The following is a 14,270-nucleotide window of genomic DNA, read 5'->3' as shown; positions in this document are numbered from 1 at the left end:
CTCTCAGCTGGCTACATCTGAAAGCTCTCCCCTGCCCCCAGATGAACCCTACTTGCTGTCTCCATGATCCTTCCTACTAACTTTCTGCTCAAAATGTTCTGTCCCACCTCTTTACTGGCCAGCTTCTCTTGCTCCCTAAGTCCCTTCATTACAGAGACACGTTCCCTGATCCACAGTCCAAGTCAGATACCCATATTTATTTCCTTTGTCACACTTATCAGATACAATTAACTAGATGACAATCTGTCTCAAGTCAGAGTCCCCTCTGATTCAGTTTCACAAAGATCATAGTCTTCTGCTCACTGCCCCCCCTCCCCCCAACTACTGGCACTGTGCTTGGTGCATGAGAGCTGCCCACTGAGGTGAACAGTAAACTCTCACCCCAGTGACTACACCAGGGTTCACAGGCTACAGCTAGAGGCCACAAAGACAGAGCAAGTTTCCACTCTCTCCCTCCAGACCCCTGATGCAGCAAACCCACTGTCACTGCGCTTGACACTTGCCTTATGCTGACTGACCACGTCCATCTCTTTGTGATTCGTGCAGAACTGCACCAGCAGCCCCAGCATGCCAGCATAGTTTTGGTTAGGTTCTAAGCTAAGGATAGCTGAAAAGTACTGCTCCACCAGCCCAGGATTCTGAAGAGGAAGTAGAAGTGTGTCAGGTGGCAGCAGAGGTACCGAAAAGGCCCGGCCTCTGACTTCCCACCAGCTCCATTCACCTCCTTCCACAGTTTAGTGAGCTTCTTCATCGCACCATCCACAGCATGCTTGTGGGAGCCACCCAACACCTCCAGCAGCAGGAGACACTGCACCTCCACCTGCCAGCACAAGGAAAGGCTCCAATCAAGATCTGACTTAGAAGCATCCTATAACTTCCAAGTGTGCTATGATCCTCATAGCCTGTCACAGACATCCATCAGTCCTTCTAGATCCCAGCTTCATCTCTACCCCACTCCAGCCCCTTGTCCTAAATCTGCCCCCTTTCTCTTTTTAATGTGTGTGGGTTGTTGTCTTATGTATGTCTGTACACCACACACACACACACACACACACACACACACACACACACACACACACACAGTGCCCTTGGAGGTCAGAAAACACTATCAGATTCTCTGAAGTGGGATTACAGACAGCTGTGAATTACCATGTGGATGCTGGGAATCAAACCTGAGTCTTCCCCAGTGCTCTCAATTGCCCCCTAAATCCTGGCTTTCACCTAACACTGTACCTTACACTGACATGCATTTATTTAATAAATATTTGTTAAACACCTACTATGAGCCAAAGTATACACAAGGAGAACAAGGTGCATTCTTGCACCTTATAGATCAGGGAGAGAATACTGAACAAATAAAGATACAAATGGGGATCTAGCTCAGAATATAGCATGCATGAAGCCCAAAGTTCACCCCCAATAACAAAAAATTTTAAGAAGACACAATAGACATACGTCAGTAAGACAGTTGCCATTCAGGAACAGAACAAGACACCCTAGTTAACATTTATCTGCCTAGACGTGTCCTTCATTAAGGACAGGTAACAGCTGTAAGAACTCAATGAAGATAAGCCAGAGGCCTTGCCTGCTAGTAACCATCTACCTTAGTAGAAAGCCATTTGCTAACAAGGACACCCACACTCTGTGGAGGGCTCCAGCGTCAAACCCACACCAACTACAGCACAGGACTACCAGGAAGTGTCAATGCTCTAATTCACCACTAATTAATCCACTGCTGAAGGCTACTCCACAGCTGTTCCAAAGTATGCTAGGTAAGAAACCAGGAGAAACCATCTGTCTATCTGCCTGCCTGACTGGATGTTTCATCATGAGATGATTTCAGCTTTCTAATGTCACTAGTCATTTACATCTCCATGCACTACACTCTACAGTGTCTATGGCCATGCAGATCTCCCTAGAACACCTCTCTGAGGTACGTGGGTGGCTCTGTCAAATCTCATGGGCAAAAAATAGATCCACAATACTACCCTCAAGACTCCACCAGAACCATTAACCACTCACCCTGACCCTTAACCTACACTTAAGCCTACCTGGACATTCAAGAGAACCCCCCCCCAACCCAGCCTTAGACATCCAAGAGAACTCCCAGCCCAGCCTACCTAGACATCCAAGAGAACCCCCCAACCCAACCTACTTAGACATCCAAGAGAAACCCCCAGTCCAGCATACCTCGATATCCAAGAGAATCCCCCAACCCAGCCTGCCTAGACATCCAAGAGAACCCCCCTAGCCCAGCCTACCTAGACATGCAAGAGACCCCCCCCAGCCCAATCTACCTAGACATCCAAGAGAACCCCCCACTCTGGCCTACTTAGACATCCAAGAGAACCCCCCTAGCCCAGCATACTAAGACTTGCAAAAGAACCCCCAGCCCGGCCTACCAGGCCATCTCTGGGTGGCAGACAGGTGAGAAAAAGAGAGAGACTGTGCAAAGAGCAGGTATAGAAAGAGAGGAGAGAATTAGATGACCAAGACAACAGCCAGAATTTCACTCTATAACCTTGAAATCCAAACACAAAAACAGATGAGAGAGTGCTTAGCCAGAAAATAACATAATCTACATAATTGGCCTATGTTACTGTATCTTCTGGCATCCCTGACTTTTAGTTATCTCCCCCAGTCTGGCCTCTCATGAAGGCAGGGTCTACATGTCTTCCTCATCATTGCATACAACGCCTAGCATCACGCCTGGCCCAGAGAAGCTTGGGAACATTAGTGAGCAAACGAATGTGATTCCTGCTGCACTTAAGCCCACCACCAAACACACACCTCTGGACAATTTCAACCTGTGACAGGGGACTTGGGACGCAAGGAATGCTTAAACATCATACAACTGTGTAAAATTGACCCTCATGGCTCCAAAGACAAGGGAACCTACCAGTTTGTTCCAGATGTCTCCTTGCCGCTTAGCTTTCAGGGGAAAGACAATGCGTACTAGAAGGCAGGTCCAGGTCAGAGCCAGCAAGGCGGCTGAGCCACTGCTCTTGCTATGAAGGAGAGAGAGACAAACGCACATCCTGAGCACAGCACAGTATATGAACCCTCCCTTGACTTAATATACAGAAACTTGTTACCCAACATCATCACTGACAACTCAGGACAAGAGGACAGACCTCATCAGCCAAAATCTCATCACTTGACATTTGCAACAATAAAAACAAGATAAGGCTGGAGATGGCTCAGGGGTTAATAGCCGTCCTTCCAAAAGACCTGGTAATTCTCCCAGCAACCACATGGCAGCTCCCAACTGTCTGTTCCAGGGGACCTGACACCCTCCTCTGGTATCTTTGGGTATCAGGCATGCACATGGTGCAAAGACATACATACAGGCAAAATACTCATACACATAACCTTCATAGATAGATAGATGATAGATAGATAGATGATTAGATAGATAGATAGATAGATAGATAGATAGATAGATAGATAGATAGATAGGTGAAGCTGGCTTTCCCCATCCAGTGCCTTGGGCCCACTGACTCCCAGTCCTGCTCTTCAAGACAAGTAGTTTTTCTCTGCTAACCTGTTTCCTCTCTCCACATAGAGGCAGTCTCTAAGTGCTGTTCAAGTGCAAAGGGTAGGAGCCAGGTGTGCTGACATCTGCTCATTTGCACCAGCCTATCTGAGTAGTACTCCAAACCCCTAGAAGCCCACAGTCTGAGCTCTTACCTTGGAACCCCTGCTTTGGAGCCAACACCTGAAGACTGAAGAGAGTTTAGGAGGTTCTTAGCTGTGGCCTCTGGCTGGGCCTCAGCCAGCTGCTGGATGGCTGCCTGCAAAGCTCTGCGAGAGGCTGCGTCTCTAGAGTAGGGAGGGAGGGAAGGTGAATAGGTGATCTCAGCAGAGGCAGGGTTGCTTAAGCCAAGCACTGGTCTTTTGGGGAAACATTGATGGTAACTACGCCAGTGGATCCTAGGTGATGGAAATAAACTAGATAAACCCACCTCGCCCCAGAGTTCTAAAGTAGCTGGAAAGAGCAGAGGATAAGAAGGACAGAATCTATAGTTATGGTATGTGCCCCATGACTTCAAACTAGGTTTATATATATATATATATATATATATATATATATATATATATATATATTGCATACATAAGCTGAGATATTACAGAAGTAGATACCATCCCAGGCCTTCACGCTGACAACCACCCATGAGGTATATAATGGCATCATCTCCACTCTGCAGACGAGGAAACTGAGTCATAGAGAGGTTAAGTAACTTGCCCAGGACTTAAGAAGTCTGGCTCTAACAACTGAGCTCTCTCTACCCACTGCCCTCTCCCATCTTCCTGTACAGCATCTTCAGCACTGGGTTTCTGGTTCAGACTCACCTGTATCGATGCAGAGTCAAGCAGAATAACTTGCAGAGCCCTTTCACTGCTCCCTCTGGCAGATCTGAAAGCAAAATTTACACAGAGACTCAACAACACGCATAGTGGTGAGCGTCTGCACTGGGCCTCTGTCAGACAGGATCTTGGCACCAGACATCCCAGTAAGCCCCGAATCTGAGGTACAAGTCAAAGAAGAAAAGAGCAATATGGAAACACTCGGTACAGGAAAGCTTAGAGCAACACAAACATTTGATAAACCAATGACAGTGAAGAAGCACAAGACCTCCGTATCTTCCCTGTCGCTGCTAGAGAGCCGAGGATCAACAGGGTTACAGCTGTTCTGCTTCCTAAGCACTGGCTTCATTCACACTGTGCTCTTTAGTTTATGATCACTCAGCAGGTATTTGCTCACACACAATCTAATAAGTGGTCTAAAAATTAGCAGAAAGACCAGCCTAATCTGAGTAGCAAGTTCAAGACCAGCCAGAGCTACATAAGACTGCTTCAAAAATAAGATACATAGTGGGCTGGAGAGATGACTCAGAGGTTAAGAGCACTGACTGCTCTTCCAGAGGTCCTGAGTTCAATTCCCAGCAACCACATGGTGGCTCGCAACCATCCATTATGAGATCTGGTGCCCTCTTCTGGTGTGCAGGAATACATGCAAAGCACTCGTACACATAAAATATAAATAAAATAGAAACAGAAACAGACAGACAGACAGACAGATAGCATAAGCCAGGTGTGGTGGCACATGCCTGTAGTACCTCCCAGCTACTCAAGAGACTGAGATAGGATGATCACTTATCCCAGAAGTTTGAGGCCAGCCTGGGCAACAAAGACCTTGTCTGGGGAAAAAAAAAAAAACACACATGAACTCACACAAAATAATAACTTATAAAAATTAAAGCGCAGCCAGGTATTGGTGGCACACACCTTTAATCCCAGCACTTGGGAAGCAGAGGCAGGCGGAACTCTGTGAGTTCGAGAGCAGTCTGGTCTACAGAGCGAGTTCCAGGATAGGCTCCAAAGCTACACAGAGAAACCCTGTCTTGAAAAACAAAACAAAACAAAACAAAAAATTAAAAGCTCCAAGATTAAAGTACCATAAGTTGGGCATGGTGATGCACTCCTTTAACCCCAGTACTCAAGAGAGGCAGAGGCAGGTGGATTTCTGTGAGTTTGAGGCCAGCCTGGTCTACATAGTGAGTTCAAGGAGAGCCAGAACTGCATGCATAGAGAGACAGGGTCTCAATAAAAAAAACAAAAAAGACTGAAGTACTATGAGGAGCCAGAAAGGGAAAAATGCCTTAACTAGGTGGCTTCTGAAAGTCTAAACTTGCCAAGAGCTTAGTCAACTATAGGAAATGCAGAGGGAAGCAGATGCTGAATGGGATTAACAAGAAGAAAGACAGTAAGAAAATGGGTGGACTGTGAGCACCTGGCACTCAGTGCTGTTCTAAGTACTTCATATACATTAATGCATGCCATCCCCACAAGGTGGGCTCTGCTGTTAAACCCACCTTACAAGGAAGAAAGAGAACAGAAACCCTAGGAGGCCAGCCGGAGAGGTAGCTGGGTTGAACAAGAGTGCCCATGCCTGCTGGAGAATCAACTGGGACAAGCACTACCTGCCAGACCAGAGCACACAGTCAACAGAGAGAAGCTTGACTAGGGGAATCCGGCCTATCTTGTAAGACAAATCAAGCCCAGGAAGAGTTTTCTTGGTGTTTCTCATTTCAGGGCCCGAATGATGGAGAGGAAAGAAATGTAGTAGAGAGCCCAGCCTCTCCCTGTAGAGCTCTCAGCGCCAGGTGAGGAAAACAGTAACCAGAGCCAGGAACAGGGTGGTAGACCAGTAGTAATGACAGAAAACAAGTTACAAGTGTGCCACTGCCACGTGCTATGTGTTTTCATTTACCCCTCACACGAACCCTATGAGAGACATCACTAGCATCATGTTCAACCTGGGCTCAGAGCATTAGAGACCACAAAATGACAGGAGATTGCACTTTCATGCCGGAGCACTTTAGGACTCACTCCGAACTACAGAATTTCAGGGTGCCAGAAAAGCAAAATCACCCTCAAAAGAAATTCAGAGTGGTTCACAAACTCAGACACAGAAGTAAAACCTCTTCCATAAACTGGGGGAGCAGAAGGTAGTATTTGGCAGCTATTCTGCAGGGAAATCCAACCATTAGGGCTCCATACACGTACACATTTGGTGTCATGGCACACCGACTTTAACTAACTAGAGCCTTGCTGAGAAAGGATGACCTCCCAGGAAGCATAAAATTATACACTTCAGCACTAACACACAGGAGGACAGTTCAAAAGCTCACACACAGCAACTGACTCCACTTACAGCTTTAACAAGCTTGGCTGTTACCCAGGCAACAGTAGGTTGAAAGCAGCAAGGACTGTGAGAGGAAAAGTCAGGTGCAGTAGGTAGCTCACACCTGGAATCTCAGCCCTGAGGAGTGTGAAGCAAGAGGACAGTCATGAGCAAGAAACCAGCTGGGTCCATCCAGTGATACCCTGTCTTGGGAGGGTAGGAGAGATAGAAGATTGGCTGGCCAGCTGGCTAGTTTGTTTAAATTTGGTGTGGTATAAACACCTATAATCCCAGAACCAAGTGCTAAGAAAGGAGAATGGCAGTTTGAGACCATTATACAGGGTCCTTTACACACACACACACACACACATCCCTCCCCCCAAAAAAAGTCTGTGTGCCCAGTGTACTGCTCAAGAATGGTGTATCTTTTAGAAACATCTGAAATAATCATAGTTAAAACTATAAATAACTTAAGTACCTATCTGCACTGACCCAACTGTTTCAACTGTTTTGAAACACATTTTTTAAAAAAAGAAGTGAAGGCAGAAGTGGAGCAGGGGCAGAAGAAAGGAAGGTGAGAGAGCACAACTGACTTTCCAAAAGAAAGAGTACAGTACCGCAGGCACAGGGCACACACACACCTTTTCCAGCAATGCATCTCCCCAGCTCACTGAGAATTTCTCTCCGCTCCTTCACACTGGCTGTTGTCACCTTCACGGCAAAACGCTTTAGTGTCTCAGAAACCTGTGAAGACCAAACCCACGGAAAATGTCAGCATTCAGACCACAAACAATGAGGGTGTGCATGCAGTGTGCACACAGCAGAACTGCCACATTCCTGACAGCCGGGGATGGGATAATTGTCATAGGACGCTGCCTCTGTGCATTATGGGGATTCAGCAGCTTTTCTCAGCTCTGTCCACTAGTTGCAGCCAGTAGTAGTAGCCCATTCTTCTCTTGCCCCAGTTGTGACAATCAAGTCTCTAGACATTGTCAAATCTCCAGAGACAAAGAGCAAAAATCACCCATGGTTTAGATGCACTATTTTAATCTAGTCAACACACCTTTCTTAAATTTCTCAAAAATTTCTAGACAGAAAGCACCCTTTCAGAAATACCCCGAATGTACACCCCTGGTTGATGACTACTAGAGGAGGGGAGCCATTTTTCTGAAGGGCCGTGACCACTGATAAGCTGCCTCAGCTCCAGTGGGTGGCCCCACACCCACGTGCATGTGGGCAGCACTAACTGGACTAAATATAAATACAGCAAAGGAGAAAATGGACTTGCACACACACAATGTGGCGTGGGAACCCAAGAGCACTCCTGCTCACACATAGACACACTTTAAAGTGAATTAGTTTTAAAGCAGGGAGGGAATGGAGGGATGGCTCAGTGCTTAAGAACACTTACTGCTCCTGCAGAGATCTAGAGCTAATGAGAACTAAACGTACTGATTTCTGATTTAAGATTAAGTCAATTTAAGAACTACTCGGGCCCCCCCACCAACCCCGGAGCTGCAGAGATGGCTCAGAGGTTAAGAGCATTGACTACTCTTCCAGAGGTCCTGAGTTCAATTCCCAGCAACCACATGGTGGCTCACAACCATCTGTCATGAGAACTGGTGCCCTCTTCTGGCCTGCAGGCATGCATGCAGGCAGAATACTGTGTATATAATAAATAAATCTTAAAATAAAAAGAACTACAGATAAGACAGGCAGCAGGGTGGTGGCAGTGCACTCCTTTAATCTCAGCACTTGGAAGGCAGAGGCAGAAGGATCTCTATGAGTTCAAATCAGCCTGGTCTATAAGAGCTAGTTGCCGGACAGCCTCCAAAGCCACAGAAAAACCCTGTCTCGAAAAAGAAAAAAAAAAAAAAAAATACAGACAGGCAAAGCAAGTTCTGTGAAAGAAAAAGTACACGTCTACTATGTGCCCAGCACACTTTCCCTCCCTTTCCACCACCACACTTTGACCTCTAGGGGAGAAGACCAGCATCCTGGCCATTCTGGTGGAACAGAAGCACACACTGCTAAAGGTGAAATCAGGCTGGATCCCAGCTCTGCTCTCACTAGCTGTGGGGAAAAAAAGTCAGACAATGTCCACTCTAATCTCCAGTTTCTCTACCTAAAACAATCAACAGCACTCACTTTGTGGGACTGGTATGGCTACTCAGTCTCGCCGAAAGCACAAAATTGTGTGATAACACTGATGCACCAGCAAGGGTAGCGTCCAAAAGAACCACCTCCAAGACACAAGTCTCTGCTTCAAATAGAGCCAATGGTCACAGCACCTGCGTTCTCAAAACCAAACATGTCTATAAAGGGTTACCAACATGCCCATAGCCTTCAGCATCTGAGTCAGCACAGGTGCAGTCTCTTGCTTAGGGCAGTTTGTGAACATTCTCAGAAACCTGGGGACACCTGCTCCTGATCGGTTGTCTGCAAAGTTCATGTGAGCAAGCTGCAGGTCCACGAGGCAATCAAGTCTGGAGTCAGGGTGGGGGTTGTTTTTGAGGGTACTTCAAAGGAAGCCCACATTAGTAACACGAGACAAGGGTGGAGAGACACGGAACCATGCCTTTTTTCCTTTTTTATTTCCTGGTTTTTTGAGACAGGGTTTCTCTGTGGCTTTGGAGGCTGTCCTGGAACTAGCTCTTGTAGACCAGGCTGGTCTCAAACTCACAGAAGTCCGACTGCCTCTGCTTCCCGAGTGCTGGGATTAAAGGTACTGCTGGGGCCATGCTTTTACTTTCACATGTGTTTGGAGAAGGGCTGCTTTTGAGTATGGAAATGAGGGAACGCCTTGTGGGAGGGAGTTGTGGTGCTGGGTCCTGGACTCCGTCACCTGTAGGTGCCTTTACCACTGGGGTATCTTGCTAATCCCTGCTTTTTCTATGCTTAAAGTTCTGCCATAATTCTCTTGGCAACGAATACAATGGTATTCAAACTTGTACATAAACATTTTCTTGCTTTGGTATTTTTGGGTGTGTTCGTTTGTTGGTCTGGTTCTGAGACAACAGCCCTAGCTGTCCTAGAACTCACTATATACACCAGGCTGGCCTTGAACTCAAAGATCTGCCTGCCTACCAAGTGTTAGGAGTAAAGGTTTGTGCCACCACATCTGGCCTTGCTTTGGTTATTTTAAGTGTTCTTTGTTTTACTTTCACATAGGCACATAACCCAAGAATTCCAGAAAGTCTGCCCCTAGATGACACTTCAGTACTATGGAGGTTTCCTTGCACTGGGACTGTTTTACTTGGCCTTCTTTCTCCCCTGACCCCACTACACTCTCCCCATCCCACCAACAGCAGTCCTCAGTTAGTTGGACTCAGTTAGGGGTGGTTAGTGTTTCCAACTATGCATAAACAGTATGCACCCTCTATTCAATGACCTGTACCTCTCATCCCGTCCAGGATGTTTCCCTGGAGTTAATAATTGCCCTTTCCACAATCGACTGTTTGTCTTGTTTTACCTAATCTTATTCATCATTCAACTCATACTTAATTGTGTGTCTTCATTCCAGATAATTCTGTTCTTCCTCCTGAAGGAATCTCTGAATTTTCTGTCCTACCCCCATTTGGCAGGTGACCATCATCAAGTGTACCAGTCTGTGTAAAGCACATCCTTCATTTCAGAGAGGTCGTGCAGTGTGGAAAGGTTCTAGTGTCATACTCAAGTTTGTCAGGACCCAGAACTTGTTGAAATCTCTCACTCTCCTTCAGAATACTGAAGTTACTCTATCTCTCCAATGAAACCAAACCTTCAGCTGTGGTTGTGGAGACCAAAGCCATCATAACATTTCTGTTGTTCAGACAGGATCTCACTGTGTCCCCAAACTGATCCAACTCAGGACTATAGGAATGCCGACTCTGACTGATCTTCTGGAGGACACCGGTTTTTCCTTCTAGAAGTTTCTACATCTCTTTAGGATTCTGAAATTTCGAGGCGATATGCTTTGTTGTGAGTCTATTGTGCTGAGGCCTCTGGTGCAGAAACATATCCATCCACTGGGGTAAAGTTTCTTGAATTATTTTAACAATTTCCTTGAAAATTGATCCTAGATGGGTGTTCACAACACTGGGATCACAGTATTGGGTTTTATGGCCCCCAGAGAGAAAACTTGAGCTTCTTGCCAGAGTGGGGAAATCTGGGAATCTGACAGCATCTAACCCTGGGGTTCAAACCATCCTCCTTAACAAAGCTGCCCTCACTCCCATGTCAGCTGACCCATGAACTGCATCCACCCTTCAAAGGCTCTGTAAAGGGACTCGAGTGGTTCCTGAGTCTCCTACCTGATGGGTCAGGACTCACTTCCTTTGGTGTTCAAAAACCTGCATCCCTCTCTCTCTTCTCTTTGTTTTGTTTTTTTGAAACAGGGTTTCTCTGTGTAGCCTTGGCTGACCTGGAACTTGCTCTGGAGACCAGACCTGCCTCTGCCTTCCGAGTGCTGGGAATAAAGTCATGGGCCACTGATGTCCTGCAAATCTGTATCTCTTATTGTCACTTTCTGGCTTCCAAAAGTTTGCTACTATTGGCTGTGTTCTCCATCCTCCCCATCCATTTGTTGGGTTTGCTTTTGGTGCATTGGGGATCAAACATAAGGCCTCATACATGTCAGACAGGAGTTCTATCACTGAGCCATGCCCTCAGCCCTAAAACATCTTGTAGGAAAGCTGCTAGGGATGGCACCTAATGAATATTAGGCCAGAGTTCTACCACTGAATCATCCTCAGGTGGGGAGGGAGTGATGGGGGGGGGTGGTCCAAGGACAACTTTCAGGAACCAGTTCTCTCCTTCCCCCAAGGATCCAGCAATCAAACTTGGGTCATCCGGTTTGTACAGCAGCAAGCACTTTTACCCAAAAACCCATCTTACTGGGCCTACATTATTTTTTTTTTAAATCCTTTACTAACCTTAGTGAGGTTTGAGCAAAAAAATAGAAGCATATAGACCACCTCTGCCTTAAAAAATACAGTAACACTAAACTTTTGGTTTTGTGTGTGTGTGTGTGTGTATGTATGTATGTATGTATGCATGCATGCATGCATGCATGCCAACAAGGTTTCTCTGTGTAGCCCTGGCTGTTCTGGATCTCACTCTGTAGACCAGGCTGCCCTCAAATTCAGAGATCCTCCTGCCTCTGCCTTCAGAGTGCTGGGATTAAAGGTGAGTGCCACCACCCCAGGATTTTTTTTTTTTTTTTTTTGAGACAAGGTCTCACAGTGTAGCCCTGGATGGCCTGGAACTGCCTCTGCCTCCCAAATGATGAGACTAAAAGCATGTGCCACTACACTGTTAATAACACAGCATTAAATTCATGGTTATAGTTTCTTTCACAAATATGAAACAACTTTTTGTATTTGAAAAAGAAGTTAAGGATCTTCTTAACTGGAAATTGGAAGGCTGGGAATGTAGCTTGTAACACAGCCCTTGCCTAGCACACATGAAGCCCTGGGTTGGATCCCCAGCATGGCAAAGGAAAATATGAAAAGTTAGTAACACCCTGGAAACCTTGTCAAAACTGAGGAAAAAGAATACTAAGACCCTTTAGGGGTCACACTGGATGCTAGAAAGATCGGTGGTCATGCCTTCCAAGTTCACAGGCAGCACTGTGGATAGCTGCCCAAAAAAAGAGTTTTCCAAGGTGACAGAAACATTCTCCTAGTCTGACCAAAACACTGGCCACCAGTCACACGTGACTACTGAAATGTACTTAACAATTTTTAATTTCATATAATTGTGACTAACTTAAGTAAGCCTTATGGCTATTTTGATAACACGGGCAAGGGCTACTTACCATAATTCTACTGAAAACAACTCTAGATACAAGATTCTGTTTTTGTTTGTTTATTTTGTTTTTCGAGATGGGGTTTTAGCTCTGGCTGTCCTGGAACTTGCTTTATAGTTCAGGCTGGCCTTGAACTCACGGAGATCTTGCCTGTCTCTGCCTCCTGAGTGCTGGAATTAAAGGTGTGTTGCTGGACAAAAGATTCTTTCACCGTTGAGTACTAAACATTCAATCCTCTACAAACACTAAAGAACTTCACTTCTTATAATTGACTATGACACAGCTCTAAACAAATTACCAGACCTTGTACAGGAGACCCTTGCAAAATACCCTTTGAATGTTCAGGTTAAAACGGCCCCTCTTTGGTTGGCCTCTGAGGCTCAAACATAAAATTCAATTAATCTCACCCTGGAGATCCAAACTAACTATCTTTTATTATGCCAGTTTCTGCCAGGCAGGGTAATCCCAGCATTAGGGAGGCATGGGCAGGGTAGCTACAAATAGAATGCCAGCATGATCTACTTTTTTTTTTTTTTGTAATTGTGGTGGGGGGATAAGGAGTTTCTTTTCATCCTTCCATACGGCTACAGAAGAAGCTGGCATGGAGAAAGAGGTGTCCTCAATTGCTCCCTGAACTGCAATGTACCCACAGGTGTTAACCCTCAAAGGTGACAAGACGCCTCTTAGAGGTGAACGGACCCAGTAACAACCAAACTACATGGGAGCCCTACTCCTCTACCTCACGAGATCTTCCCAACAACCCTATGAAATAGGTATTATCTCAACACCACTTTACATATAAAAAGACTGAAACTTAGAGGGGTGGTGTCATTTATCTACTTCCCGGGAGAAACCAACGAGCAGAGTCAACTCCAGTTCGGTGTGGACATAAAAGCTACATTCTATATGCCCGCAGACCGGGGGGTCTCTGCCCTGCCCCGCGCGCGGCCCCCGGCCATGGGGCTCTGGAAAACCGTGGCGGACTCCGAGGGGGAGTTCTGCAGCCGCCGGGGCGGGAGCAGGCCCTGCAGGGCGCCAGCTGCCCGGAAGCCAAGCCGAAGCCCCGGACTCCTCGAGTCTAGGGTCGCTCTGGCCGCCGGGCCGAGCCGAGGCGCCAGCTCCCCCACCCCGCCGCCTCCTGCGGCCTCCGCCGCAGTCAGCTCCGCGACCTCGGACCCAGCGCTCCCGCCACCGCCGCCCGCACTCGGGCCCGGCCGGACGCCGCGTTGGCCCCGCGGCCGCTCGCCTCACCTGCGTGTCCGCCGCCATCCTGCCGGCGCCCACTCCGGAACCGCTTCCGGGGCTCTTCCGGAGTTCTTCCGGGTCACGGCGGAGCCCACGCGGCAAGGCTGCGCTTGGCGCCCCCGGGCGGGAGGGCGGCCACTGCTGGGTCGCGCTGGAACCCCGGGACGCAGGCTTTTCTCAGCCTGGCGTCCGGGGAGACGCCCGGCAGCTTCCGCGTCGTTGGGCATCCGGGAGTCAGCCCCGACACCCCACCGGGAGTTTCCTGAAGGTTCTGTGTTCTTTGTCGGAGCCACTAAATGCGGCTCCCCGGGCTCCGGGAGCTGAACCCAAAGAATTAGTCTGACGTCCTGCAGTCCGGAGAGGACCTGGAGGTTACAGCAGGTGGATGAGAGACAGGGAGAATGCAGGGATGCCTGGGGAATCGCTGAGCGGTCCTGCTGGGAGTCTGGGCCCTAAACTGGCTGCGGGCAGGAGTGAGGAAGATTTAATGCTTAATGGGACTCTATGCTTTAGAGAACGCTGTCTCCAGGCTACTTCGTGGTCCTCAGC

The 14,270-nt window shown here is 47.4% G+C and overlaps 1 protein-coding gene across 1 annotated transcript in view; it reads right to left on the bottom strand.

The window, feature by feature from the left end:
* The window catches only part of Gcn1 (GCN1 activator of EIF2AK4), a 59,495-nt gene extending 45,750 nt beyond the window's left edge, over positions 1-13,745 (bottom strand). The window contains exons 1-7 of the mRNA XM_027414214.2: positions 13,728-13,745; positions 7,330-7,432; positions 4,354-4,417; positions 3,691-3,822; positions 2,900-3,008; positions 722-820; positions 504-638 (exon numbers count right to left, since the gene is read on the bottom strand). Coding sequence (XP_027270015.1) covers positions 504-638; positions 722-820; positions 2,900-3,008; positions 3,691-3,822; positions 4,354-4,417; positions 7,330-7,432; positions 13,728-13,745 — 660 coding nt within the window. The remainder of the gene's footprint in view (positions 1-503; positions 639-721; positions 821-2,899; positions 3,009-3,690; positions 3,823-4,353; positions 4,418-7,329; positions 7,433-13,727) is intronic.
* Between the last annotated feature and the right edge of the window lie 525 nt (positions 13,746-14,270).

Source organism: Cricetulus griseus, chromosome 4 (genome assembly GCF_003668045.3).
Source record: "Cricetulus griseus strain 17A/GY chromosome 4, alternate assembly CriGri-PICRH-1.0, whole genome shotgun sequence".
In the NCBI taxonomy this organism is placed as follows: domain Eukaryota; kingdom Metazoa; phylum Chordata; class Mammalia; order Rodentia; family Cricetidae; genus Cricetulus; species Cricetulus griseus.
The sequence above is the reverse complement of the archived record's forward strand: the minus strand, read 5'-3'. Positions and strand labels throughout refer to the sequence as shown.